Below are 26,104 nucleotides of genomic sequence, written 5' to 3'. Positions count from 1 at the left end.
AACACCAGCACTGCCATCCTGAGATCACAAGATATACAAGTCTGGAACTCCAGAGAACCACTTTAAACATACTCCTACCAGAAAAGGTTTCATTGAAATAGATTGGATGTATCATTCTCAAGTTAGTTTTCTAATAGGCCTTTCATCATTTTGAATAACTACATGTTTGTTTGAACAAGGAGTGTGAGATGTTCCTTGAAAAAAAAAAAAAAACAGTTTAACAGGTTTCAATTGGAGTGGAAGCAGCTGGGTTTGGGCACGCACAACATACACATTATGCTGATTAAGACACAGTAACACTGATTTGAAGACATAAAGGTTCAGACTAGGTCAAAGGCCAAACTCTGTGCCGAATTGGCCTGTTTGATTCAGTGGTTTCTTAACTATACAATTACATATGTTTTTGGCTGTGTTGTGCCTGTTAAACATCATATTTGATTGCTTTATTATAGTGTACCACACATCAGGACAGAGGTTATCCAATATTTCTCTTACATGACACCAAATGTTTATTCCTTCTGTCTATAAAGCTGTCTCTCTTTTTCCTTCACCGTTTTCCTCTCTTCCCTCACTCCCTCCCTCCCTGCCTCCCTGCCCCAGGCCGTGTGTCTAGTTTCACAGAGCAATTGAAGGTGACAGGGACAGAGAGAGAGGGAGAGGGAGGGAGGGACAGAGGGAGGACACATCACAGTATCGCCCGAGGCTACACAACAGTAGAGGAAGAGCGAGAGATGGAGAGACAAAGAGAAAAAGGAGGAGACTCACGAAAGTACTCATAGGGAATTCCAAAAGCAGGTAAAGAACAAATAAAGTTAGACACATAAAGTTTGAACATATCTGTGTAAATTGAATGTGTTTGTTTAGCTGATAATAACTTTTTTAATCTATTGTTTTCAGTTTTTGTGTGTGAGCCCCTTCCACTCTACTTCATAATATATGAACGCATTATAGGAGCCAGTCAGTAAGAGCAATTATAATGCACTCCCGTTTGTTTATATTTTAACGACTTGATGAATATTTGTCATGGCACGGTTACCATGGTGACTGCCTCCACCGCCGCCGCCTCCCCCCTTCCCCATCCCCCCTCCAGCGCTGAAAAAGCGAGGGATGGCGAGCGAGAGGGAGAGAGAGAGAGAGAGAGGTGACAGGAATGAACTAACAAGATGCACTAAAAAAATGTATGTCCTGGAGCTACATGAATCTTTGCAGTGAAGCACGCGTCGTCTCTCTCTCTCTCTCTCTCTCTCTCTCTCTCTCTCTCTCTCTCACACACACACACACACACACACACACACACGCACACACCCTCCCAACCACATTATTGCACTCAGCAGCACGTAGGGTTCACATAGGTTAAGCCACATTCCAACAACTTGAACACAATAAGACGCTACTAAAATGTCTGAATTAAGGAAAAACATCAGTGAAAACCAGCTAAAAGAAAAAAGAAGGAGGGGGCGAGATGGATTAGGTGTGTGTGTCTACACTATATGGCAGAGGCCAAAGATTGACCTTTTTTTCCTTTCTAACTTTAATTTTGAAGATATAGTATAGTGTTACTTTGCAATTAAATCGTCTAATCAATAGGACAGTTTGTATTGAAATTGTGTTATATTTATATATATATATACATTTGTATTATGCTATTGCTTACCTAAAAGTTGGAGAACAGCTGTTGACTTTCTGTCTTTTTTTTTTTTATTATTGTTTTCTATGTTTAAAGTGTAACCAAAAACATCCTGGTGAATTCCTTGTTTATCAAAATCTACTTTGTGTAATTTGTGATCTGATTTCACAAAATTAAAATCAGAATGAGAAATTAATTTCCCCAACATTAGATCACACACTTTAAAGGAGTTGACTGAAGATCTATGCAGCAGTAATGGTAATGATATTAAGTCAGTTTGCACAAACAGCCCTCATTTTGATACTTGAAGTGCAATAAAACAATATTTTACATTTTAGTTTTGTAAAACACAGGAATGTATGATTATTTTAGCTGTGTGATCTTGTTTCTTATAAACTTCAGCATCTGTAGGCTTCTTCCACTGCTGTTCTTCTTCCTTTTTACCTTTGAACTTGTCAAGTCCTTTCCTTTCTCCAAGGCTTGTCTCGGAGGAAAGTAAGGGAGAAAGAGGAGGAGGAGGAGGAGGAGGAGGAGGGAGGTTGGGTGGGTGGGTGGGTGGGGGGAGCAATGGGGTTAGCGGAGGAAGAATAGCAGAGTATGAAAGAGAGAGGGAGCGACAGAGAGAAAGGGAGCGCAAAGTCTTGTCAACCGGAAATAAAACAAGCTGGCACCCTCCCCATCCCCAAGCCCCTACACCCACCCCAAAGTCACATACTTCCTCTTCACTCCCTCTATCTCTCTCCTCCGCCTTCCTGCCTCCATCTTCCATCTCTCTCCTCTCCTCTCTTCCTCCTCTGCAAAGAGATATATTTAAACCCATGTTTCTACTCTGCTCTGGCTCTTTGACTCGACCATACATACCGTCATACCTGCGTCATTACTCTCGCTCACTTCAAACCTCATGTGCCTATCGCACAGGCATAGGGGCTCCAGGGCCAGACAATGCCTTGTTTTTTTGTCCTGAAGCTAATTCGTGTGTTATAGGTGGAGAACAATACCTCTGAAGTCAGGGAATACTCAAACTCTTTGCCCTGTGACAAACTCTTCGACAGAATCTTCAACGAAGGCCTACAACGTGCTGCTAGGAATAAATCACTCACTCCATTTGGCCTCAATATTAAATTAAATGGTTGAAGCATTATGTAGAGATGGAACAATTGTTGAAAGAATTAATTAGATGATCAACATATAGTAAAACTTAAATGGATATTTGATTAATTCTTTGAATTTTGAAAATTTAAGCAAACATTTCAACACCAAAAAAACTTAGATCTGAAGTGTAATGATTTCTTTTGTGTGATAAATAAGGATAGGTGCCTACGTAACAAAAACGTTATTTTGAAGACAAAATATATCATTTCTGGTCTCTTTAAACAGTTAATGAATACATGAATCAATCATGAATATAAGAAGTATTGGCCTTCATTTGAGTCTTTAGCTCACACTGTCCATAAGGAACATTAATCTTGATTAATTGTAACATTATTATTTCTTCTTTTTAATAGTACAATTATTAACAGGTAAGTAATAATTGAATGAGATCATTGTTGTGTTATTTTATTTTTCATGTGATCATTAAGGATTTAATATTTTTACCATTTATTCATACCTCTTTTTATTATTATAAAAGTGCATCAAATTGAAACAGGAAAAAGACACAACAAACTCTGTTTTCGATTAACTAAATAATTCGTATTCCAACGGCAAATATCTGGTTATAAAAATATGGTAACATCTCATATAGAGTACCATCCCCTATAAGTTTATGTTTCTATAGAACATAGCATGATTGTATATCTGAGGGGGGAAAGGTATATCAATAAGGCAGTGATTATAAATGCTTGTGTGAGATAACTTGTAACCCTTTATCTGTTTCTTCAACATGAATGTAGCGTTCAGGGCTCTTTTCTTGTTATTATAGACGCAACACAAAGTAAACATTACTAATAAGAAGTAATATTTAAAAAAACAATAATTTCTTTACTTTAATATTAATGTCCAATAATTCTTTGTTTTCTGGCTCTCTACATGGAGTTGATGCTTAATGTTACGAAACAATACAGTCTTCAAACATCTTTTTTAAACTCTCAAAAAGCATAGTTGTTATAAGATTCCTTACTCATGTGAACATTGCGTCAAATAAATTCAATAGTCTTGTTGCACTTGTGTTTGTGTAGTAAATCGACACACTTTCAAATGCTATTAATACCCACTGTTTGTGTGCAACTTATGCTAAAACTGAATCGCATCATCTATTTATCATCTACTATCTCGCCATTATCGTGGCTTTATGCTCCTCTCTCTCGACCTCCCCTCCTCCTCTCGCTGGCATTAAGTTCAAACTTGACACTGATGTTGACTCACTTTGTCACCCCTCGGTGGCTCCCTCTCTCTCTCTCTCTCTCTCTCTCTCTCTCTTTCTCTCTCTCTCTCTTTCTCTCTCTCTCTCTTTCCCTCTCTCTCTCTCTCTCTCTCTCTCTCTCTCTCTCTCTCTCTCTGTCTCTCTCTCTCTCTCTCTCTCTCTCCTCTCTCTCTGTCTCTCTCTCTCCATTGCTTGGAGGACAAGAGTGCCCGCAGACGCATTTCTCTCCAGAGCCCCCCCTCTCCCTCTTTCACTCTCTCTCACCCTGTCTAACTCTCTCCATCTCTCTGCTACTCTCTCCTTTACGCACACAGTGTTGTCAACAAAGCTGGAGAACAAGGGACGAGGGGGGAACAGGGGAATAAAGGTCCAAGGAGGAGGAAAGTAACACGAAGGACCACTCGCAACATTATACCTGGACACTTGGTAAGTTTTTAAAAATCTTGAGTATTTATAATGTTCTGTTCACCATTTCTTTAAAATGACTTCATTGGAGGTTTTTTTAGCATCCATAACGAGTTTCTTTCCAGCCAATATCAGCAAGTGCTGAATTACTGAAAATTCCCTAAAAATCGAATGAATGAACTGTGGCTCCCGCAGCTGTTTCTTTCGATTAAGTGAAGTTTGACCTTTGACACCACGCTTCTCCAGTAGGTTTTCAGATTTCACTCTTTGCGATCCTTTTTGACTCTTGACAGAGTATATTTATGAAAAACTGCAGGTAATTTAAGATAAGACGAGATTAAGAGAAAAGCTTACATTTGTATTAACTTGGTAAGATAAAGATGTTAAACTTGAGGGTTGACTCAAAGTAAAAAAAATTGTCCTGGCTAGATTATTACGGAGGTTGTGTTCGAACATTTGCTTCATCTCTGCGATGTGACGTTTGTGTCTTTTAATGCAAACGCGTGTGTGTATGCATGCTCATTTCTTACCAGCAAAGATAGCTCTAAAAGCAAGTAGCATAATAAATGTCATAGCTTTCAGAGTGGCTTCTAAAGTACCTTAGCTCCCAATGGTATACTAGCCTACCAATGTATAACACACACGCGTTACGACAGCGGCCGTGTAACTAACTCCATATCTGTCTGTCATCATGAGGCTAATTCACCACAATGCCAACCATGTGTGAACTCATGCGATATGAACCCCTCCTTCTTTTTCTTCTTCTACTTCTCCTTTTTGTCCCTCCTCCTTACCCCTGCAGAAAGGAAAGAAGGCGTCGAAGGAGGGAGATAGGAGCCAAAGGCTATTGGGAACAGGGCCTTTATTTTCTCTTCATGGTGGTTTGGACTCTCGTAGTATGTATGAGAAGTTAACCATGCTGAACCTGCAGAGCGGCTCAAACTGGAGTGGGCCAAACAACTGGTACCATGACCCAACTGGTGTTCAGACACAACACAGTACAGGTGAGGGGGATTCTCAACACGTGCATATACTCAGATGCCATCTGTTTAATGAAGTAGTTTCTTGTCACATGCTTAATATGTTGTGGACTTGTTTCTAGCATTAATCCTATGTCTCCTTATTTTTTGTCACCTTCCCTTCCTGCCAGTGTCTGACGGTTGTCTGCTGGACACAGAGGGCAGCATGGGGGGAGAGGTGGGTGGTGGAGGAGGAGGAGGAGGAGGAGGGGGGACAGGCCGAGGGGGAGGCGGAGGAGTGCCTGTCGACAGGGACGATGGCGAGGAGTCGCAACTGAGGCTGCAGCTGAAGAGGAAGCTGCAGAGGAACAGGACCAGCTTCACGCAGGAGCAGATCGAGGCTCTGGAGAAAGGTCAGGCCACTCGATGCACGCACACCAGGCTTTCTCCCTCTTTCTCTCTCTCTATCACTCTGCTTTTCAGCCAATTGCTGCCCCCCATGAGAGTGTCATGACGCAGCTTTGTCCTGCTGCTTTTGCCCTGCCAACACCTTTTTTTTTTTTTAACAGTATTGAAACCTTTTTGTAATACGCTTTACGGTCAAAGACATCGTTCTTATTTTTTCAAACATTACACCAAAATTAGACCCTCAAACAGGTTTTTATTTTTTTACGCAACCCGCATTAAAACATTAGAAGTATTTGTTACTTCTTCTACACTTTTGGATGCAAATGATTCATGATATAAACTCCACAAATATTCCTGACGTGCTCCAAAGCGCCTTGAGCAGCGTTGTTGATAATGCATCATTACCAAAGCCGTGCTGTGCAGCGAGATCTGGCCCTTGTAGCCTCATATCTACTGAGAGGGATCACAGAGGCACCCTTGACTGGATATGGCTGCATCAGGGCCCCTTGAGCTAAATCAGGACGCAATGTCCACTGTGCAGCCAAGTGGAAGTGTATCACTGTGGTCACTGTGTGCAAAATGACATTAATGAGGTACGCTGACCTCAGTGTGCGGCCGAGGCACAATAACAATCATGTGTTGACACAGACGCCAATTATAACCCAGCCAATTATAGCAATTTGTTAGACAGATTAATTCATGGGTTCGTTATTGTTGTCATTGTGCAGTATTTATTAATTTATCATGTGTTTGTGGTGTGAAAAATAATTTATCCACACCTCTGGTAACCTGTTAACATAAAATGCTCCTCACAAAAATATAAAAACAAATACAACAATTGTGCTGCCTAGTCATTTGAAATGAACTGTGTTTACAACCAAAGTTCAAATTGGTTTATTTGTTTTTGATTCTGTTTTGACATTCTATTCAAACTGACGTTAAGCATCGTGGGAGCAGACAGTTCAATTTGTAAAGATGTCTTCTTTAACAGACCTGAAACTTCAGAGTTCATTAGGATGACTCAGACTGTCGCCATATTCTCGTTACGACTGTCAGCGACAAAAATGTCAGCAGTTTGTCAACTAAAGATGATGTGACACATCAAAAAGTGATGCTTTAGTAGAGAAAGTGTCAGTGATACAAAGGCAACAAAAACAACGCAGAACGTGAATTAAGTTACCCTGAGCCTCTGAGTCAGATACTAAGAGAAAAAAAGTTCTGATACAGGAATTGATAGAAAAAAAAGAAAATCCCAAATGGAAGACTCTGAGTTAAGTTTGAGTCCTCCTGAGTGCTTAGGCAGCTTCTCAACTTGAATCCTTTCACTTGAACTTTCTGCGTGTTCCACAATGATAAATAATTGATACAAAGTGCAAAAGATAAATATTTTACAGTATGGTTGTAAGGATACATCTCAGCTTCCTGAATTTGTATATTCCACGGCATGATAATTAGCAGCGCTTATTTCAAGCAGGGATTATCGGATATGCAGATCAATATTTGCTGTTATACTCAGATAATGAATACGTGATTTAAATACATTTGCATTTTAATCTGCACGAGGAATGAATTTTGCTTTCACTTAAAAAGACAGATGCATAGATGAATGCAAAATATGTTAACAGCCTGCAGCAAGGGTTATCGGACGAGCTGCTCTCCAGTAGTCCTGTCATCCTCGATTACAGCTCACACTGTGTGTCTGACATTAGTTAATCTCTTCCACAGAGTTTGAAAGGACACATTACCCCGATGTCTTTGCACGGGAAAGATTGGCAAATAAGATTGATTTACCAGAGGCTAGGATACAGGTAAAGGAATCTTTCAATTTTTTTTATTTTTTTTTAACATTCATGTTCGAACTGTAAAATGTTTGTATGACAAATTATATTGTCTGACACACATGATGAAAAGACGTTTTTGTTTGTCAGGTATGGTTCTCAAATCGAAGAGCCAAATGGCGGAGGGAGGAGAAGCTGCGCAATCAAAGGAGGTCAGGAGGAGTGACTTCCTGTTCACAGAGTCAAGCCCCTCTGACCACTTCCTTCAACACATCCGTCTATCATCAGCAGCACGGCAGCAGCTCAGGTAACTCAGGCCACAACTCTGCACTCATAATTACTTTCTGGGGATCTCTTTGGAAAAACACCACTCATTGCAAGGTGACAAATCTCAGTTCAAGGTTATAATACTTTTAAACGATTTGTTTTTATTTTTTGTTTTGTTTTGAATTTCTGTTGTTAATACTGATTTGTCAGTACAGTTTGTATTTTTGGTAAATGCTTTCCTTGAGTTTTGTGTTAGTTTATTATTTTAATGGAAACTTGTCAGCGACAAGACCCAAAAGGGTCAGAAATCATATTGTGTACAGGAAAATCTAAATATCCTAAGTTGAAATAAATGTATTGAAAGTGACTCTAACTAGTACTACCGTGCCGTTTCACCAGAACTGGAAACACAGTTTGGTAACATCACAGTGACTCAAAATACAAGGCGTTTTCTCTGAAATAGAATTTACTTTAAGTTAGACTTGTAAACTCACAATATAATTTCAGATAAAAAAAAATTTGTGAAGACTTGTTTTTTTCACTTGATATCAGCTAACATGAAGGATTTTCTAGTTTCTGTCATTTTGTTACTTTTCATTGACAGTAATAACCTTTCCTCAGAAGTCTTCTTGACTTTTTCACGCTGGAAAACCAGCAGAGTCCCCACCAGGAGTGCATCTATATTACAACACTTCCACTCTGAGACTTGTGTGTGTGTGTGTGTGTGTGTGTGTGTGTGTGTGTGTGTGTGTGTGTGTGTGTGTGTGTGTGTGTGTGTGTGTGTGTTTGTGTCTCCAGGGTCCATGTTGAGTCAGGCTGAGTCGTCCCTGCCCAGCTACAGCTCTCTGTCAGTTTTCTCATCCGGAGTTCAGGTTGGACATTCATCATTCATCATCAGCACCTCCAAAACTTTAGCAAAGCAGGTCATCAGCATCACACTGCAGAATGGTGCTATTCAGTTTGTAACATCAGAGATATAACTGTAGATATACACAAAAATGTCATACAGTGTATGTATGCAAATAGGAATACAATCAGATACATTAATACAATAATAATAATAATTATTGTTGTGTTTATTTTTTCTACAAGTTTGCCACTGCTATGTCCTTTGTTAAACAATAAAATGTATGAAGTTATAATATTAGTAAAGATAATATTAGAAATAACAGTAATGAGACTAAAAGGTAGACACCCTGTAATAAGGAAGCAAATAAAATGTGTGAATAAAACACTGATTTCTAAGATGATATTTCCACTCTGAAAGGCTTAAAAATGTCAAAAACAATCTCTCAAATCTTATTTGGTACAATTGTGTTATTGGCAAGCAAATTAGTCTGACTGAAGATTACAAACCAATTCTGAGCACTGAGTAAAGGGAAGTATGTGGGTTTCTTTTCACGGTTAAATTTAAAGTCATCAAACGTCTTTAAAAGTCAAAGCTTATCAAGCTAAACAATGTGCGCTGAACCACAAGACTCAGAGGTCAAAAGGTCTCTGCAGCTTGAGCCATTGTTTAGGGAATTATTTTTCAACTGGAGGGTTTCTAGAATCTTAACATTTTATGTCAGAAGTAGCGATTGCAGAGCTGTGGATTAAATGTTTCTTACTTTAATAATTTAAAAACATATTGAGTTATTTATCTAACTGTTCTGTGGTTTCTAAGGAGTTCACAAAATAATGATGACCAAAAAAAACCAAACAATAATTGAAATTGACAAAGTATCCGTTCTGAAAAAGAAGGCGGAACAAGATAAATGTAAAGATGTGAAAATGTGTAAAAATGATACACTTCAGATAAAGAATATAGGCTGCTCATGTAATGGCACACTAGCACCTCCTTGTGGTTAAATTGTGTCACTACTAAAAACTGCCTTCCTGTAATATAGGGTAATAAACAGAATGGGCTACTGTATTTTCTTATTAAGTGGCTCCATAGACAACCGTAGTTTGATGCTGGTCCATTTGAATCTAATCTATTCTCTTCTCTCCCTTCTTTATCAGTCCATCCCTCCTCAGTCGGCCTCCTCCTACTCCTGCATGTTACCTCCCTCACCCTCTGCTCCGCGAAGCTTTGACTCCTCAGCGTACTCCTCCCCACATCTGCAGACCCCGTCCTCGGCCAACTCCAACACCGGTGAGTGTTATTTAACACAAAAAAGAGACACCTACACTGTCCGTTATCTCTGCCTGCTCACTGACATTCACGCTGAGATGAACTTTTTCTCTGCTTCACACTCACTGACACTTGTGTATTTTTTTCTCTCTCTCTCTCTCCTCCACTTAGGGCTCATATCGCCCGGCGTTTCAGTGCCAGTCCAGGTTCCAGGAACTGAACAGCAGAGCATGAGTCATAACCTGGGTCAATACTGGGCCAGACTACAGTGAACAACAGACAATCAAAAAAGAGAAGAAGAGGAACACAAAGGGAGCATGTAAGATAAAGGTGTCAAGAAAACAATATGGGGGACAAATAGGTTAAAGGAGGCACAGGACTGAGATAAAAAAAGGGGGCCTTGATGAGTTAAAGACCCCGAAATGCATTAAATGTTTACAAATTCAGCTAAGAGCAGCTTTGGTTGCACTTGACAGTAGCTCTACTGGTTTTTGCTTAGTACTATCAGGTTGCTCTCACTTTTTTTGTACATAGTGTAAATAATAAGGCTAATAGGGATAATTAGTCAGCCTGAGATATGTTAAGGATTAAGTTAAAATCGGGATTAGGATCAGGTTTAAGTAAGGATTTAGGTTACATCATCTATTGAGATGCAACAGGCAGCAGAAGCCTCATAGCTGAGTGTTAGATCTGGACCCTATACATTTTTTTCTGTGTTGAACATTTTGGCTTTGATTAAATGTAATTTTTCATGCGTGGAAAGAAAGAACAAACACCAGGAAAAAAGAAGCGTACTTTATTTGCCCTAGAATTTGTTCTGGGACTAATAAAGTTTTATCCTTTTTTTTTTTTTTTGAAGAAACAAATATTTGGTTGAAAGCTCAAAAAAAAGTCAGTTAGCAGATTGAAAAGCCAAGAGTATTTTGTGGAGATTTTTTGACTTGTCTTGAGATTAACTTCATTGTCTCCCAAAGTTGTTGCAACAAAATCAAAAGTGTGGAAAAATGCAACGTGAATGACGGTCTTGGAATGATAATTCTTCCACAGAGAAATACTTTGTTTGTACTAAGTAAACATCAGCAGATGTCTGTATAGTGAAGTGTAACCACAGTTTGTTTCTCGTTACTTGAGCAGCTCAATGACGTTGTGATATGACACTTGTTCCCTAAGCATTTGCTGTGTGAGGCTACTGTGAAGAGTTTTGACTTGCTCATGGCAATCACTTTTATTTAAACCTTTCAACCTAAAAAAAAAAAAAAAAAAAAAAAAAGTCAATCCTGCCTTCCCTGTCAGCAACTTTACACGAAGACTGATACTGCATATTTTTGTACAGACATTGGTGTATGATGAAGATAACTGTGGACATTGACAGATATTATTTGAGGGAAGAATGTAGCATGTTGTGGACTCAAATCATTCAGGATGCATCGTATCAGTATCGGTATCAGATTCCATCTGGTACATGACTGAACATCAGGTTATTGCAAATTTAAAGTTATCAAAGATGGTTGCCATAAAACATAAGGTTAAGCATTTCATTTTATTTTACAGATATACTGCAGCCATCCTAAATAGGTGTAGCATTGATGTTTACTTGAATCTTTGGGGATTTGTTATACATCCTAAACAATCAGCCAGGGACAATCATGCATTATTACACAGCACAAATAACTTTGAATGCAAAAACTTGCAAGACAATCAAAGCAGGAGGTGGAGAAGATATAAAAACAAGGAGAAAGCTGTGAAATTCTTGCATCACTTTCCATACAATAGCAATGACGATATTAACTGTGCATGACCAAAAACAAGCTGCTATAGACAATCAGCCACTTAGAAATGAATAGAGGCTTGTGCAAAAGCAAAATGGCAGGGTTTTAACCTCTGCTCACCATCCTCCGACTATCAGTTCTGTCGATGCATCTCAGTTTACTCTTAAAGAAACGTCTTTCAACTCTTATTTATTTGTCTTTTCACTCGTTCACATAAGTCCTCTGTGTTGTTTCTGTTGTCGTTGTGCGTTGTGTTAGTACTGTATAGCTACCAAGAGTCAACCCTTTTGTGAAGGCCTTGGATCCCTTTAATGAAAATAAAAAAATGTGTGTCATGAAAATCAATTCAAATGTCTTTATTTCTGATGTTCCATTTTCTCTTTACAGGCCGTGTAGTTCAGCTAGAAATGGCTGAAATAACATGTAGGTACAACTTGCAGAAAGGAAATGTACATTTTATAGATGTATATTCTAAAATATTCATCAACTTTCAAAACAAATATTTTAATATTTGAGAAATTTAGTACCATGTAAAAACATGTATGATTTTTTGTATGATTATCTTTTTGTTTGTTTTGGAAGTGGTAGCTCTTGTTCACACCTGGAAAGATTGAAGAGTAAAATGTACTTATTTGAATCTAAAATATATATTTTCATACAAACAAGTGAGCACAAGAGTACTTGTACACTGGAGGGATCACTCAGTGTCAAAAAAATAAATAAATATTTTACTGTAGTCCCTTTAAAGTCCTCAGAGCTTTCGGTTTACAAATCAATGTGGTGTTTAAAGCTGTTTTCTGCTGCCCTCAAGGGGCCGTAAAGTGTTATTACAGGTTTAAGGAATTTAACCATGTGTTCAGCATTTTCCGTTAATCCCATTGATCCGTGTTAACTTACCCTTACATGAGCTTGGCAATGACTTTCTTTGTGGTTAACAATGCAAAATAGGAATTAGGGTTAGGGAATTGAAAAACTCTATGAATACTATGATACTACTAACAATAAAATACATCTGACCTGAAAATGTGAGGGCATGGATTTCAATATAGGCTCCAAGCTCCAGGTAGGTAATTGTAATGTATTGATCCACTTAAATGTGTATTTAAAATGTTGCCAGGGGGGAAAGTAACAAGTAAGGTTCTAGTAATACTTTCTTTGTAAGACGTATGAAGGTGGGGGTCAAAGGACCCTATTGGCCCACAAAAGGTATTTGAAATGGTTGGCACCGAGAAAAAAAAAGAAAAACAACCTTCAACCAACCTGGAGCTGCATTCAAGGTTCTATGTCCTGCATGCATTTAAAGTGACAACAGAATGAGTCTGTCATAATCACTTACACTGAATGCTGGGAAGCTGAAGGACCTTTACGTCTTCCTCTGGTGCAGCAATATGAACTGGACATCATGAAAACTGGACCACCATTAGCAGGGCAGCATGTTGTGCTAATGGCCTGACTCGCTTGGATCCCTGGAGGATGGTCAGAAATTAAAGATGGGAGAGGAAGAAGAGGGGGAGGGAGGAAAGATAATACCAGTGATGCTTTGCAGAGAGAATGACCCACCAACATAATGGGACTCAGGGATGAGATGTGAGATTCCACTGTATAGTCCAGTTTAATGTTTCCATTAGATGTGAGCCAAAAGAACTTTGTATGATTAAAACCTGTAAATATTTCTTGTTGAGAAAAAGCTTGTACAAAAAAAAGATTTCGCGAATCATATTTATAAATTAATTCCATGTTGACTAATTCACAAGTACAGGGATGACAATGATGAATGAACTTGAAGATGTTAATAATGTTATCTAAGCTCAATTAAAATTGATCTAACATTTAAAAAATATGTATACTGTATAATATTATCTGCGTCTGTGATCCTATCAGTCAAACATCAAGCCCTATCAACTTAAACATCCTTCACTAAAATTTGATAATTATAAAAAGGTTTTCAAACCTTTTTATTATTATTATTATTATTATTATTATTATTATTATTATTATTCAGGGATGCCATATGTCTCTCTTTGGAAAGTATAAGATCAAATTTAGTTAGTTTTTTTTTGTTTTTTTGTTACATTTCACATCTTATTTTATATTGTCACACCTGACCTTCTATAGGCCAACATACACACTTGTTAGGCTGTACTTCAGGTGACAAACTTCACACAAAAAACACGAAACACGACAGAAACTACGTCTAGAGAGTAAAAACCATTTCAGATTTGTGGCGTCCTTGCATCTCCTCACCTGTGAATGTAACAGCTCGCGCCAGTGACACCAAACGTAAAGATGATATAGCCTAAAGACGAACCATCACGGAAGACGTCTCACTCCGCTGTGAGGGAGGGAGACTGATCGATCAGCCCAGCCTAGTCCCAAGAGAGACGGAAGAGGAGAAACAACGGTGAGCTTTGTCTCCTTCTTCTCGTTGGATTTATGATATGCTAGAAATGTCTAGATGTTTCCTCCAAACACCAAGACCTCTTACCTTGATAATGTCTAAGAGCGCTTTCTTATTACAGTGACTAGGATGGAGCTGGGTCTTCTGCTGTCGATGGTTTTCACCTTAACGGGATGTGCATCAGCAGTGCCAGTGACTGACCAGTATAGCAGAGCTGTTGTAAGTGTTTCCTAAACTTTTCTTTTTCTGTTTTGTTAGACCCCTTAGCTTCTTGATAATCGTTAATGTTTTACTGAGTTGACATTTATTTTGAACTATAGTACACATCATTGGGTTTAAAAAAACAAAAAAACAAAAAAACATGGACTATTCTTAGGGGAAAGACAAGCCTATTATCCCATCCTTGCTAATATAATAATATAAAGAAGAGATTATTACCATCCTTGTTCTTTGTCCTATTAGGTTTCCTCTTGGTCTTATGAATAAAAGCAGGATGTCATTTAGAGCATGTGATATTTTACTGTTGAATATGAGGCGGTATTTAAAATGTATGACTTTCATAAATTCTATATATACACAGTATATATACAGTATTTATATATATATATATATATATATATATATATATATATATATATATAAAGAGAGAGAGAGAAAGAGAGAGAGAGAAAGCTATATATATACAACATATAACAAGATATAACTTTGTTTGTGAAGCACTTTGTGGCCTCTATATTAATAAAATTTACTTACTAAAGAGAGAGAGAATAAATGCAGATTTTTGTTTGTGTATCTTAAGTAGGCCTGGGCGATAACTATGATTATTGTTATATAATTAATTATTGTAATGTAATTTTTCTCAATATTAATTTAACAAACGTTTGATACATTTAAAGCTAGAAGAAACCCACAAACCTTTTCCACAATTTGAAAAAATGCCACTCGAACATCTGAAAGCAAAACAATACCAAACGCCCCCAACGAGTGTTAGTGGACCTCAACAAACTCTTATATCAGTGTTTCCACTGTGCTTATATTACTAAAATGTTCCTCTGTTCAAGTAGAGTTACGATACAATAGACTTTATTGTCCCCTTTGACTCAAAGCGCTAACAAACATTGTTTCCACTCAAATCAATAAACAAGAACAATAGAGAAAGGCACAGCTTGACCATTATTATGACGTGATAACATTTTCGTCATGTCACCCAGGCCTAATTTGAAGATGTTTTTGAAGGAAATCGTCATATTTGGGGGTAATGGGGGTGGGGGGCATATTTGACAACACACTCAAAGCATACATCGATAAAAGGGAAGATGTCATTGATTGCCCTGTGTTTTTACACTGCAACTAAATGTGGAAACGTCAAGACTTCCTTAGCCTAGTCACGCACTTCCTCAAAAAAAGACATCACCTTGCAACTTTGCACACATGATAAACAGTGAGTTACATGTCTGACGAAAAAGTTCAGTTTAATTTCTACGTCATTGCATCATGATGCAGGAACATGAAAAAAATCAGTGTTATGCCAAACTAGTTTTGATTAGTTTTTGACAGAAAGATACTAGAACGACTGAGAGGCAAATATAACTACTTATTGAGGGCTCAGTACTGAAAAACAACATGAAAGTAAAACTGATGAGTGAGCAAACACTGCTTCCCTTAACTACAGCATGAGGGCGGATGAAGGGAAGGGCAGGGCAGGTTTCAAAATCCCTTTGAAGTAACTGATTTTACCAGTTGTGACATAAAGCATGCTCAACAGGAAGATACAGCTACAGATTAAACTATATTACAGCAGTCAGCGCTCTTATCATTTTGAATCTGTACACTGCATTCACCCCATCAAGGAGCTTACATGATGATTAGACATTATAGATAAGAGCGAGGTTAACACATTGCATTTGGAGGAGCATTTTGTGTATAGTAACATGTAAAGTATCAAACAGCCACCATGACATCAGTAATGGCAGGAAATAGATCAGTCGACTCATACTGTATTACTGTATTAGAGATCAATATCGGTGATATTGTTGATTGTGTCAAAGTAATTCATCATCAGGCGATATACTGTACCAAGCTTGAAATTGCATTGGAAAACGATTTGGTTCTTACCTCACCATCCCTGGCTGTAGATAGATTCTGAACATTAGCAAGAGAAACTATTGCATTTTATTTTCTCGTATACAGTTCTGGGACGGAAATAGGAACATTCAGTTATGTTAGGTCCTCTTTGTGATGCCAATCACCATGTTCACATGGTGGCCAATTTCTGCTAAGGTCATGCTCTGTAAATACGTCATACAGCTGTGATCCAGGGTGCAAGTCTTCTTAAAATGAGGAGTCCGAAAAATTATTATCTTGTCACTGCTTTTCAATTGATTGGCAACTTAAACAAAGGATTGATAGAAAACTGTCAGAGACATTTTGGTAGCTCTGATGAGTAGCTTGTAGTGGTATAAGCTACTCATCAGAGCTACCATGAACAAGTGATAATGTACAGATTACCAAATTCCCACCTGTTTGCTTTTTTCTATACAGGATTGGTTGAGCAGGTATGGCTACCTTCCTCCTCCTGACCCACGAACAAGTCAACTACAGAGCGAAAAGGGGATTCAGAAGGCTATTCGTGTCATGCAGAGATACGGGGGAGTTCCTGAAACCGGGGAGCTCGGTAATGAATTCTCAACTTGGGTGGACCAGAGCAAATTATTTTGTTAGATTCACACCTCATACCTTCATACAAGACTTACTGTAAAATAGCCTTTAATTTGCTCTATTTACAATGTGATCAACTTCTCTCCCAGACGATGCAACCTTCAAACTCATGTCCACACCACGGTGCTCTCTGCCTGATATTGTCGGGAGTGAGGAAATGCTGAGGAGGAGGAGGAGGAGGAGGAAGAGATATGCGCTGTCAGGCCTTAAGTGGCATAAGACAGACCTCACATGGAGGTGTGTTTCCTGTCATGCTACATTGTGACTCATCTCTTTCCTCTTTTAATCATAGAGCTATATTTATCAGTATTTTAGTGGTTTGGTTTTCAGAGTTGGCATTCTTTTTGTGGAAGTCACATACTGTAAGGTTTGGTTAGTGTATTAATGTCTGGAGAACTATAAATCTGTGTTTTGGTCCAGCAATGTAGTTTAAAAGTGCTGTTAAAGGACAAAATGTGTCAATACCTTCGTTATTTGTCTGTAGCACTAAATAAATGCTTCGTTTTAAACCTTGGTTTTAAAAAATGGCAACAAAAGAAGGGGACTTTTTTTTAGCTATTGGCTAATACATGTTTGGTGCTATGTTTGGAACTAGAGTAACCATTTTTTCAGTAATGACAGGGAGATACGTACAAAAGCGTGTGTTATTAATGTGTGTATTAATTATTTTTAGGCAACAAGAGAGCTTTGTGACATAGAAAATCAAGTATATGAGGTATTGGTTAAACATGCAATATTTAACAGGATGCACATCTTCAGCTGTCTGTATGCGTTTAAATGGTCATAGTCTATAACTATTGTTTGGTTATACTTGTCAACAAAACAATACAAGTGTGACACATGATAAAAAAAAAAGATTCTAAATAATGCACAATGTTAAGACAGAGGAATTCAATGAAAATCTGTTCTTGTCTTTAGTGTCCACAACTACCCATCACACCACCCCTCATCCCGCCTTTCAAGCAGTTTGGTGGATAACATCCTGACTTCCGCCTTCAAAGCCTGGAGCGACTCGGCCCCCTTGAGAATCCGTCGGCTTGACATTGACAGCACGGGGGCGGGACCTGGAGGGGACATAAGAGTGTCTTTTTCCCGCTCGCTTCACAACGACGGGTACCCTTTTGACGGGCCGGGTGGCACCCTGGCCCACGCCTTCTTCCCCACTGGGGATGAAGTTGCTGGTGACACTCACTTTGATGATGATGAGGTCTGGAGCGATGGAGGTAATTTCTGATTCACATTATGGCTTCTTGCATATACGCTGGTTTAAAATAGCTGTCCTCAAAATTTCTACTCACTAACAAAATATTATTAAACTGTTATACAGTAGAAGGAAAGAGATCTTATACTTTGTGACATCAAACCCCCAATTAAACATTGTTCAAGTGATCCAGTAAGGTAACACTTGCGCTTCACATATCCTCAGGTCACGCTGGCACTACAGACTTGTTCACAGTTGCAGTGCACGAATTTGGCCATGCATTCGGCCTGTCCCATTCCTCCTCTGATCCATCCATCATGAGGCCATACTATCAGGGCCCTGTCAGTATCAAAAACTTCCAGCTAGCCCAGGACGACAAGCTGGCTATCCAGCAGCTGTATGGTGAGTGAGAAAGTATATTTCATCCCATTTATTTATTTGTTTATTTTGACAGAATTTGTTTGTTTTTTTTACCAAGTAAGATACATTTTTATCTGTTTACAGACTCTGTATAAAGTTATATGCCTCTCATAGTTACATTTGCTTTTGTTTGTTTTTTTGCTAATGGACATACAGAAATGAAATCTAGCTTAAAAATTAAGAGACAAAAAAAGATTTGGATTGCAAAAGTTGGATTTTCTGTGGGAATGTGTGGGGAAACAAGCCGAACAGGCTAGCTTGGTTTATGAAGATTTATTGAGGGTTTACATGACATAATAATCATGCTAATAGCTATATGAAGTATTATTTAGAGCAAAGACTGGCGGGAATTTGTCCATGTTTGGAAGTGGGAAAGGCTAAAAAATTGCTTGTTGCAAAAACTGTCTACACTACAAATCGCAAGTGACCAGATCCGATCTGCCTGTCCATATTGACGTGGTCTGATCCACATTTGTTTCTATGGTTACAGGTAATGCCCAGCCAAAAACAACAGCAAAATTGATGTCAGAGAAGTGTGATTATTTGATGCAAACAATTTTACGCAGTAGTCTGTCGGCTTGTTTAACTACCATTGTTTTGATTCTTGATATTTTCTCTCACTGACTGAAGTTAACTTTCCGGCCCACCGGATCTATGTCATTGTTGTTATTGCTGAAGGTGTTGCGTTGCGAGTGACGCAGAAGACACATTGAAGCGACCAACATGTTCAGATTGAGTCGGATCTGTGGAAACCACCTCCTCATGTTGTTGGAAACATCAGATCTCATGTGGCTTTTTGTGTTCAGACTGGCAAAAAAAATCAATCCAACCACAGATTTGGAGGTGCATTGTGAACAAGGTATTAGAGTCCCTTGATAAAATGCCAACTACATGGCTGAATTTTACTGATTTACAGCCTAGAACAAACCACAGCTTTGCAATTTCGACAGCCTATTCATCCATTCATGATTACTTTACACTAGATGAAGGCATAATTGTATGTCTGAGGGGTGTGTTTGCTTTAATTAATAAGGTATGCGTTGTTACATAACTGCTTTGTGTCTCCTCAACTAGTTCAAGTGACTGAAATAAAACCTTTGGTATTCAACAGCTCATCCTAACAAGGTCACCTCTTGATCTAAAAAACAAACCCTATGGCTTCTTGCCAAACAGGATTGTTGACATACATTTGAACCTGCTGATTGCATAAGAGGAAAGTCATTTGTTTGAGCATAAGCATACATGTCTATATCATGTTTTGGTATACAGTACCATTCCTGTAACTAGCATGGCTTGATATATTTCTGAGTTCCTTTTGGCTTCGTTTGTTTTAAATTTGTCAGACTACAGGATTTTATTGGTATAAAGTTCTCCTGAATTCCAAGAAAATTAATGTTCACATAATGTTTGAGTTTAATAAACCACTGTAATCAAGTGTGTACAAAGCACCCTGTAAGAACCCATTTTAATTCTCAAACACTAATGTGTGTTAAGGTGCACTCAGGCAACAGGGGATTTTGACAGCTTCCTTCCATGTGTTAAAAATAAAGTGTGTGCATCCTGTGTCAAACCCCAAGGCAACTGAATAGAATGTTTGTCACTTACATATTTCAGGACTGTCATCACCTTGCACAGCCTCTTCTGTGTTGTTTACTGACATAGTTCTGTTGTAGGTGTGAAGGCTGGCGGACCACCAGGTGGTGTTGATCCTAATGTCCCACGCCTGCCCAATCCGCCTCCTCCCAGGCCGACACAGCAGTGAGTAGAGCCAGAGGAAATGATAAAAAAATACTGTTCATCCATTCAGACAATATCCCATAACATATACATTTACAAACTATGAATGGACTTTCAACACACCCTGCACTCTATTATTCCCAGACATATAAATGATGAAGAGTAATTGAAAACCACGTGGTTCAGTTAAAAGCCCTTTGATTGATTCCAGCTGTTGCATTGACATCTCTTAGTGCACCGTCTAGTGAGTTTTCCTTTTTTACTTTTTCATCCCAGTTCTGACCCCTCGTTCAAGGAGCGCTGTCAGGGTGGCTTTGACGCAGTGGCAAACCTTCGAGGAGAGGTCTTCTTTTTTAGAGGTGAGAGGAAAGTCTCAGAGATGCACAAATAAAGCCCCTCTACATCTTCTGCTCTGTGTCTGTATAGTAAGTTACACATGTTGTTGTTGTTTTCCTTTTCATTCCTTGTACAGGGGCACACTTTTGGAGGACTAAGCAAGACAGGTCTTTGGTGTCCTTGAAACCAGCTCAGATCAAAAACTTCTGGATCGGCCTTCCACCGGGAACAAACAGGATTGATGCTGTGTACGAGAGGAAGAGCGACAGCACTATAGTCTTCTTTATTGGTGAGAAACAAACCCTGTAGTTACATGTATAATTATTTATGTATGTATATGTATGTATGTACTGTATATGTGTGTGTGTGTGTCCCATCTAACATATATATATACATAGTAGGGAGAATCAAACAATTTGAGTTCTTCAATGTCAGGTTTGACAGTTTTTCATCTTTGAGTTAAATTTGGAGCTTTTTGTTTAAAAGAAAAATATAACAAAAAAAAGATATTTGCTAATTGCAGTTAAAATTAGTACTTTTGACTGTCAGTTGCTACTTGATGTTCTTGAATTAAAATACTACAGCGCTTCTGACCTCCCTTGAGCAATCTTGATTTTAAAGACATTTTTGCTACACTAACTACGTCTGGCCAATGGATGGCACTGTGTAAAATGATTTGCTAAAATCCACTGAAGGAAGTGGATGACGCTGTTCTAGTAAAACCTATGCATCAAGTGGAAAAAGGCTGTTGAAAAGCTGTCCACTATAGTGACCATAATGGATCTGTTAAACTTTGAGAAAAGTGAATTCATTTTTTTAATGTAAAAGTGAAGTAGGATGATGGTTAACTAATCACCACATTTGAATATTGAATTTATTTTAGATCATTTTTACTGCCATAATCTTACCTACTCATAAATACATAAAATAAGACACAAAATGTAAATCCACAACATTATGAATGAATAATACTAAAAATAATAATAATAATACAAAATCAATTATCATGTCTATACAGGACCTCAATACTGGGTTTTCAGGGACACGCATGCCATGAATGGTTATCCTCGGCCGCTATCTGATTGGGGCATGAAGACGAGCAGCGGGAGGGATGTGACGAAGGTGGATGCAGCCTTCATCTGGGCCCACAATGGCAAAACGTACCTGTTCAGTGGTGGCGAGTTTTGGAGGTTTGACGAGACCCGTAAGGATGAACAGGGGCCCAGGCAGCCGGATTCAGGTTACCCACGTGACAACAGCCTGTGGGCGGGAGTTCCTCCTGACATGGATGACATTATCAGCTGGGGAGCAGGTAACATAGTTTTCAGTCACACAAATATGTGATGACAATCTTTCTGCTAGACAAATAAACAAAATCTCAGAGAAGGTTCTCAACTGGTTTAAGTGACATTTTTTTACAACAGTCATGCCCTACCTGCTGTAAGGTATGAAGGTGCAGAACTCGACTAAGTTTATTAGTTAATTAAAAGGGAAACATAGGCCCCAAGACATTTTTATAAACCAGTCACTCCTCTTTGCATCTTCCAGTTAAACTGTGACACTTATGTCACAGAGAAACCCATGACGTGTCTGTAGCCTAAAAAATGTAAGACGTACAAATGTCGATACAATTTTGTACTTGTGGCCATGTCCAGAACAATAAATACTAATATTTGCCAGGTGCTTCTGGTGTTTTGAGGACAGATGTACTGCCTAAGCATAGAAATAAAACGCAGAAATGATTAGCCCCCCTATGAAAACTTCACTTTTTAAAAGTATTTTCCAAATGCAATGAAACAAATCAAAACATTTTTAACACAGCTTTTTTTAAGCATCCTCCTTTTATTTTGAACGCTTAAATTATTTTACTTTCCAAACAGAAACAAAATCATTTCACAAAAAAACTAAAACTACCAGGGTCAAAATGGTTAGCCCCCTTTAGAAGAGTTTAGAAGTGAGCTTTTTATTGAGCCATAGCACAAACCACTGTTGTGCAATGCTGTGCTTTAACTTTGTCACTCTCAGAGCTTGTAAAATCAAGTTAAAACTGAGGGTTATGTCTTAATTTACACACAGTAATAACATTTCAGTAAGGGTTGAGCTGTCACTTGAGAAAGCATCATGCCAAAGACAACAGAAATAGTTAAGATTTGAGAAAAGAATCGGGAGAAGGACACAGTTATCGCAGCGTTTTCAAGTGTCAAGAACTGGAGTGAGAAGTATTATTAAAACATTCAGAGAGAGCCACACAGTACAGAACAAGCCTGGCAGAGGTAGGAAGTGAAAGATTTCAAAGAGTCTGGAAAGAAGACTATTGAGAGAGAGTATTAAGACCCAAGAACAACTGCCAAGACACGTGTAAAAAACAAAGCTGGGACTTACTAGAGCTCTGCACAGTAATTGATGGCAAGGTTGCAGACCAAGAAAAACTCCTCTGCAGATGAGAACACCTTCAAGCCAGACTAAAGTATTCTCAGGACAACCTGGAGAAAGATTATGCAAACAGAAAGCATGTCCTTTGGTCAGATGAGACGAAAATAGAACTCTTTGGCCATTGAGACATTGTTTATGTTTGGTGACAGAAGGGCAAGGTGCATAACCCAAAGAAACCCTTCCCCACAGTGAAACAGGTAGTAGGAGTATTATGCTGCTTCAGTGTGTCTGGAACTGGGAATGTTGTCAAGGTGTAAGGAATCATGAAGAAAGAAGGATATGTGAAGGAAAACCTCAAGCAGTCAGCAGCAAAACTGGGTCTGGGTCGTCGTTTTTTCTTCCAACATGACAACAACCTAAAAGATTCGCCAAAAAGTTATTTCGTTGTGGGCTCAGCATTTTGTTACATTATCAACCAGCTATTACATTTTTGGTTTTGTTAAATTTTTTTGATAACATTTCGAGCTCTAACAGGGCTTAATAATTTCGTCTAGAGAAAACAGAGCTTTTTGCGTTCTTTTTATGACCTCCTACAGCACAAGACGTTCTTCAGCTTAAACCAAGGATCTGGTCCAATCCGCTGTGTTTCTCTCAACTTGCTTTTAGAATAGAATAGAATGCCTTTATTGTCATTATACAAATTGAACGAGATTACTTGGCTTCACCTTAAAGTGCACACTGCTGTTTCTCGGCCACTAAGATGCTCACAGGAAATGCTGTGATATGTAAAGTCCACACCAAAATGGTCTCTATCCTTGGTTAAAAAATGAAATTCAGCAGGGCAATATTATTACAGCCTTTGCTGGTTTAGAGGAAAATGACTGCCATGCAGCAGTGGCTTCCCTTCATTTAGAAGTAACTTTGACTGTCACATAGATGTTGAGTTCAAAGTGCAACATTGTCACCCAGCGTTGAGCATGAGTATATAATAGCAGAACATTAGAATATTGAGTCAATGTTGCTGTTTATGTGTGGTTCGTTGTTTGTTTGTAATGTTAGGGAATTAAAGTTTCTCTACAACTGTTTTTTAGGAGACGCCTATTTCTTCAAGGACAACCTATTCTGGGTGTTGATCAACGGAGGACTGAATCAGGGAGAAATCACACCCAAATCCATTGGCGTGGAATGGCTCCAATGTCCTGCAACATACACTCCAGTACCTCCTCAGAAACCAAAGGAGTGTCGCTGTGACTTAAAAGGATCATCTGCATTTGTAAGAAGCAGCTGGCTCCTACTGGTCTCTGTTATCTGTGTTTCTAATGTGTTCATTTAAAAATGAGCATCTTAAATGGATTCAAAAACCAAATTTCTGCTGGCTTTTCTCTTTTCCTTTTTTTACTCTCTCTCTAATTCGCTAGAGAGTAATAAAAGCTCTTTACATCATCAACCACTTAGAGTACATCACAACCCACAGGCTGGTTTCATATTACATTCTAGTGTCATTAAAGCATATATATATTTATACATACATACATACATTTGTTTTTATATATATGAAATCTCTGCCTTATCCTTTAATAGAAGGGCTATGCTTTGCCTTATCACAACATATTGCTGACCAGTGAAAACAGTCAATGTGCGTCCTATCATCCTCCTACTATAGGTCATCGTCCACTGTTTTGCGAGTATCAGATTACATAGAGTCCGTGTCGGATAATGTGTGGAAAGCATGCAGGCTACTCCCTCACAATGAGGTCTGCAACCTATTTTGTGACAGCAATTATTTTTCTATTCATTTTTATTTTTTTCCAAACCATAACACTTGTACACCACTTACACATATGGAAAAATATACAAACTCATTACACTTGTGAGCGTCCAATACAAAATACAATGGACAACAGACAAGAAAAGAATACACAATAATACAATAAGAAGAAAAATGGCTGTACAAAATCATGATTTAGTTTAATAGTCAACTTCTTTATGAGATTGGATCTTTTTTAATTAGTAGAAATGTGCCTTCACAAACAGTCTATGCTTCTGTATAAAATGGCCCCATTCTTGATATTTTGTCTTGATACATATTATGTCTTGTACATGTCATAAATGGGTATGAAATTAATATATTTGTTCACATTTTCCAACAGTTAATGATATACATTTAGCTTAACAGTATTGTTGTAATTGTCCTGCATGGCTCATGCAGACTAATGCATTCAGGATGCACTTTGACTCTGTACTTCATGTACTCTCTAGACTGTCTGCAGCAAATGAAGCAAAAGCTGGTATAAAAACAGTGCAAAAATCAGCACACAGTGTGCTACCAGAATTGATGCTCTGTAATTGTAACCTTGAAAACATTATCAGTGTTGTTGTTGTTGTTAATGGCAGATATTTGGGGGGGGGGGGGGGGGGGGGGGGGGGGACATAACATTTTACAAAATGACTTCATAGAAGTACGTGTTGTGACAGCTAGACTCTTTTTACACTTGGTTTTGAAATGTGGTCAATATTTGGAAATCACCTCGACATCCTCTTTCTGCTCAACCTCTGAAGGAAGGTTTTTCTCTCAAGAGAATGAGATCAGATTTCAATGAGTATAATGATGATTTATTTAAAAGTTCCTATTGTAGCTCTTAAACACCTTTTTGAAATACTAGAGTAAAATGTGAAATTTGAATTATTTTTCAATGTGATTTGAATTTGCTGATATATGTTGCTGCTTTAGATTTAAAGAAACAAATTGTAATCAAAATACAGTTAATCATCTGATGGTTAAACCTATAGGTCTTTGTGGTTTTATCCACCTGTAATACGTTTCTTTGGTGGGCCAAATATAACCAGTCTAAAGGTATGAAGTCTGGAAACTCTCTTTAACCTCTGGATCTAAAACCGCCGTCAAACTGTGTGTGTCTTCTCACAATACATTATCTCACTATCTACATTCATGACGGTAATTAGATTTCACTTTACATAAGACAACATGCTGCTCATTCTCCAGTGACAGATTTCTCAAGGTGCTTTGTTCACAAGATCACATCTTAATCGGGAGTTGCACTACCTCCGGGCCATAGGCTACTTATCTCACCGACAGCAATCATAAGAAGAACAGGTCAGAGCAGAGCTGTAGCTTAGCCTGAATAACTAGTGTTTTAACCCTAACCTCACTGTCAGTTGACTTTTTTTCTGCTGTCAAAGGTCTTCATTTGGGAACTAGCAGCTCTGAC

The 26,104-nt window shown here is 38.4% G+C and overlaps 2 protein-coding genes across 2 annotated transcripts; both read left to right on the top strand.

The window, feature by feature from the left end:
- Positions 1 to 4,316: 4,316 nt before the first annotated feature.
- On the top strand, positions 4,317 to 12,036 carry pax10 (paired box 10). The gene is made up of 8 exons (XM_079333722.1): positions 4,317 to 4,415; positions 5,197 to 5,398; positions 5,545 to 5,766; positions 7,487 to 7,569; positions 7,690 to 7,846; positions 8,605 to 8,678; positions 9,811 to 9,943; positions 10,094 to 12,036. The coding sequence occupies exons 2-8, from the start codon at positions 5,293 to 5,295 to the stop codon at positions 10,192 to 10,194; spliced, it is 876 nt and encodes a 291-aa protein (XP_079189848.1). The 5' UTR covers positions 4,317 to 4,415; positions 5,197 to 5,292; the 3' UTR covers positions 10,195 to 12,036.
- Positions 12,037 to 14,018: 1,982 nt separating this feature from the next.
- Positions 14,019 to 24,804, top strand: mmp25b (matrix metallopeptidase 25b). The gene is made up of 11 exons (XM_079334454.1): positions 14,019 to 14,092; positions 14,211 to 14,308; positions 16,631 to 16,763; positions 16,897 to 17,044; positions 17,726 to 18,030; positions 18,234 to 18,410; positions 20,102 to 20,186; positions 20,442 to 20,524; positions 20,638 to 20,790; positions 21,520 to 21,813; positions 23,966 to 24,804. Exons 2-11 carry the CDS (start codon positions 14,219 to 14,221, stop codon positions 24,205 to 24,207), a joined length of 1,710 nt encoding a protein of 569 aa, XP_079190580.1. The 5' UTR covers positions 14,019 to 14,092; positions 14,211 to 14,218; the 3' UTR covers positions 24,208 to 24,804.
- The last annotated feature ends 1,300 nt before the right edge of the window (positions 24,805 to 26,104 follow it).

The sequence above is a fragment of the Symphodus melops genome (genome assembly GCF_947650265.1).
Source record: "Symphodus melops genome assembly, chromosome: 21".
In the NCBI taxonomy this organism is placed as follows: domain Eukaryota; kingdom Metazoa; phylum Chordata; class Actinopteri; order Labriformes; family Labridae; genus Symphodus; species Symphodus melops.
Note: the sequence above shows the minus strand (reverse complement) of the source record. Positions and strands in the feature narration are given on the sequence as shown.

Excerpts from the sequence above, each read along its gene's own strand:
- pax10 (XM_079333722.1), top strand. The coding sequence starts at position 5,293 with ATGTATGAGAAGTTAACCATGCTGAACCTGCAGAGCGGCTCAAACTGG. Across the intron at positions 7,847-8,604 it reads GCAGCACGGCAGCAGCTCAG|GGTCCATGTTGAGTCAGGCT; the intron begins GTAACTCAGGCC and ends TTGTGTCTCCAG. Across the intron at positions 8,679-9,810 it reads TTTTCTCATCCGGAGTTCAG|TCCATCCCTCCTCAGTCGGC; the intron begins GTTGGACATTCA and ends CTTCTTTATCAG.
- mmp25b (XM_079334454.1), top strand. The coding sequence starts at position 14,219 with ATGGAGCTGGGTCTTCTGCTGTCGATGGTTTTCACCTTAACGGGATGT. Across the intron at positions 14,309-16,630 it reads ACCAGTATAGCAGAGCTGTT|GATTGGTTGAGCAGGTATGG; the intron begins GTAAGTGTTTCC and ends TTTTCTATACAG. Across the intron at positions 21,814-23,965 it reads CATTATCAGCTGGGGAGCAG|GAGACGCCTATTTCTTCAAG; the intron begins GTAACATAGTTT and ends ACTGTTTTTTAG.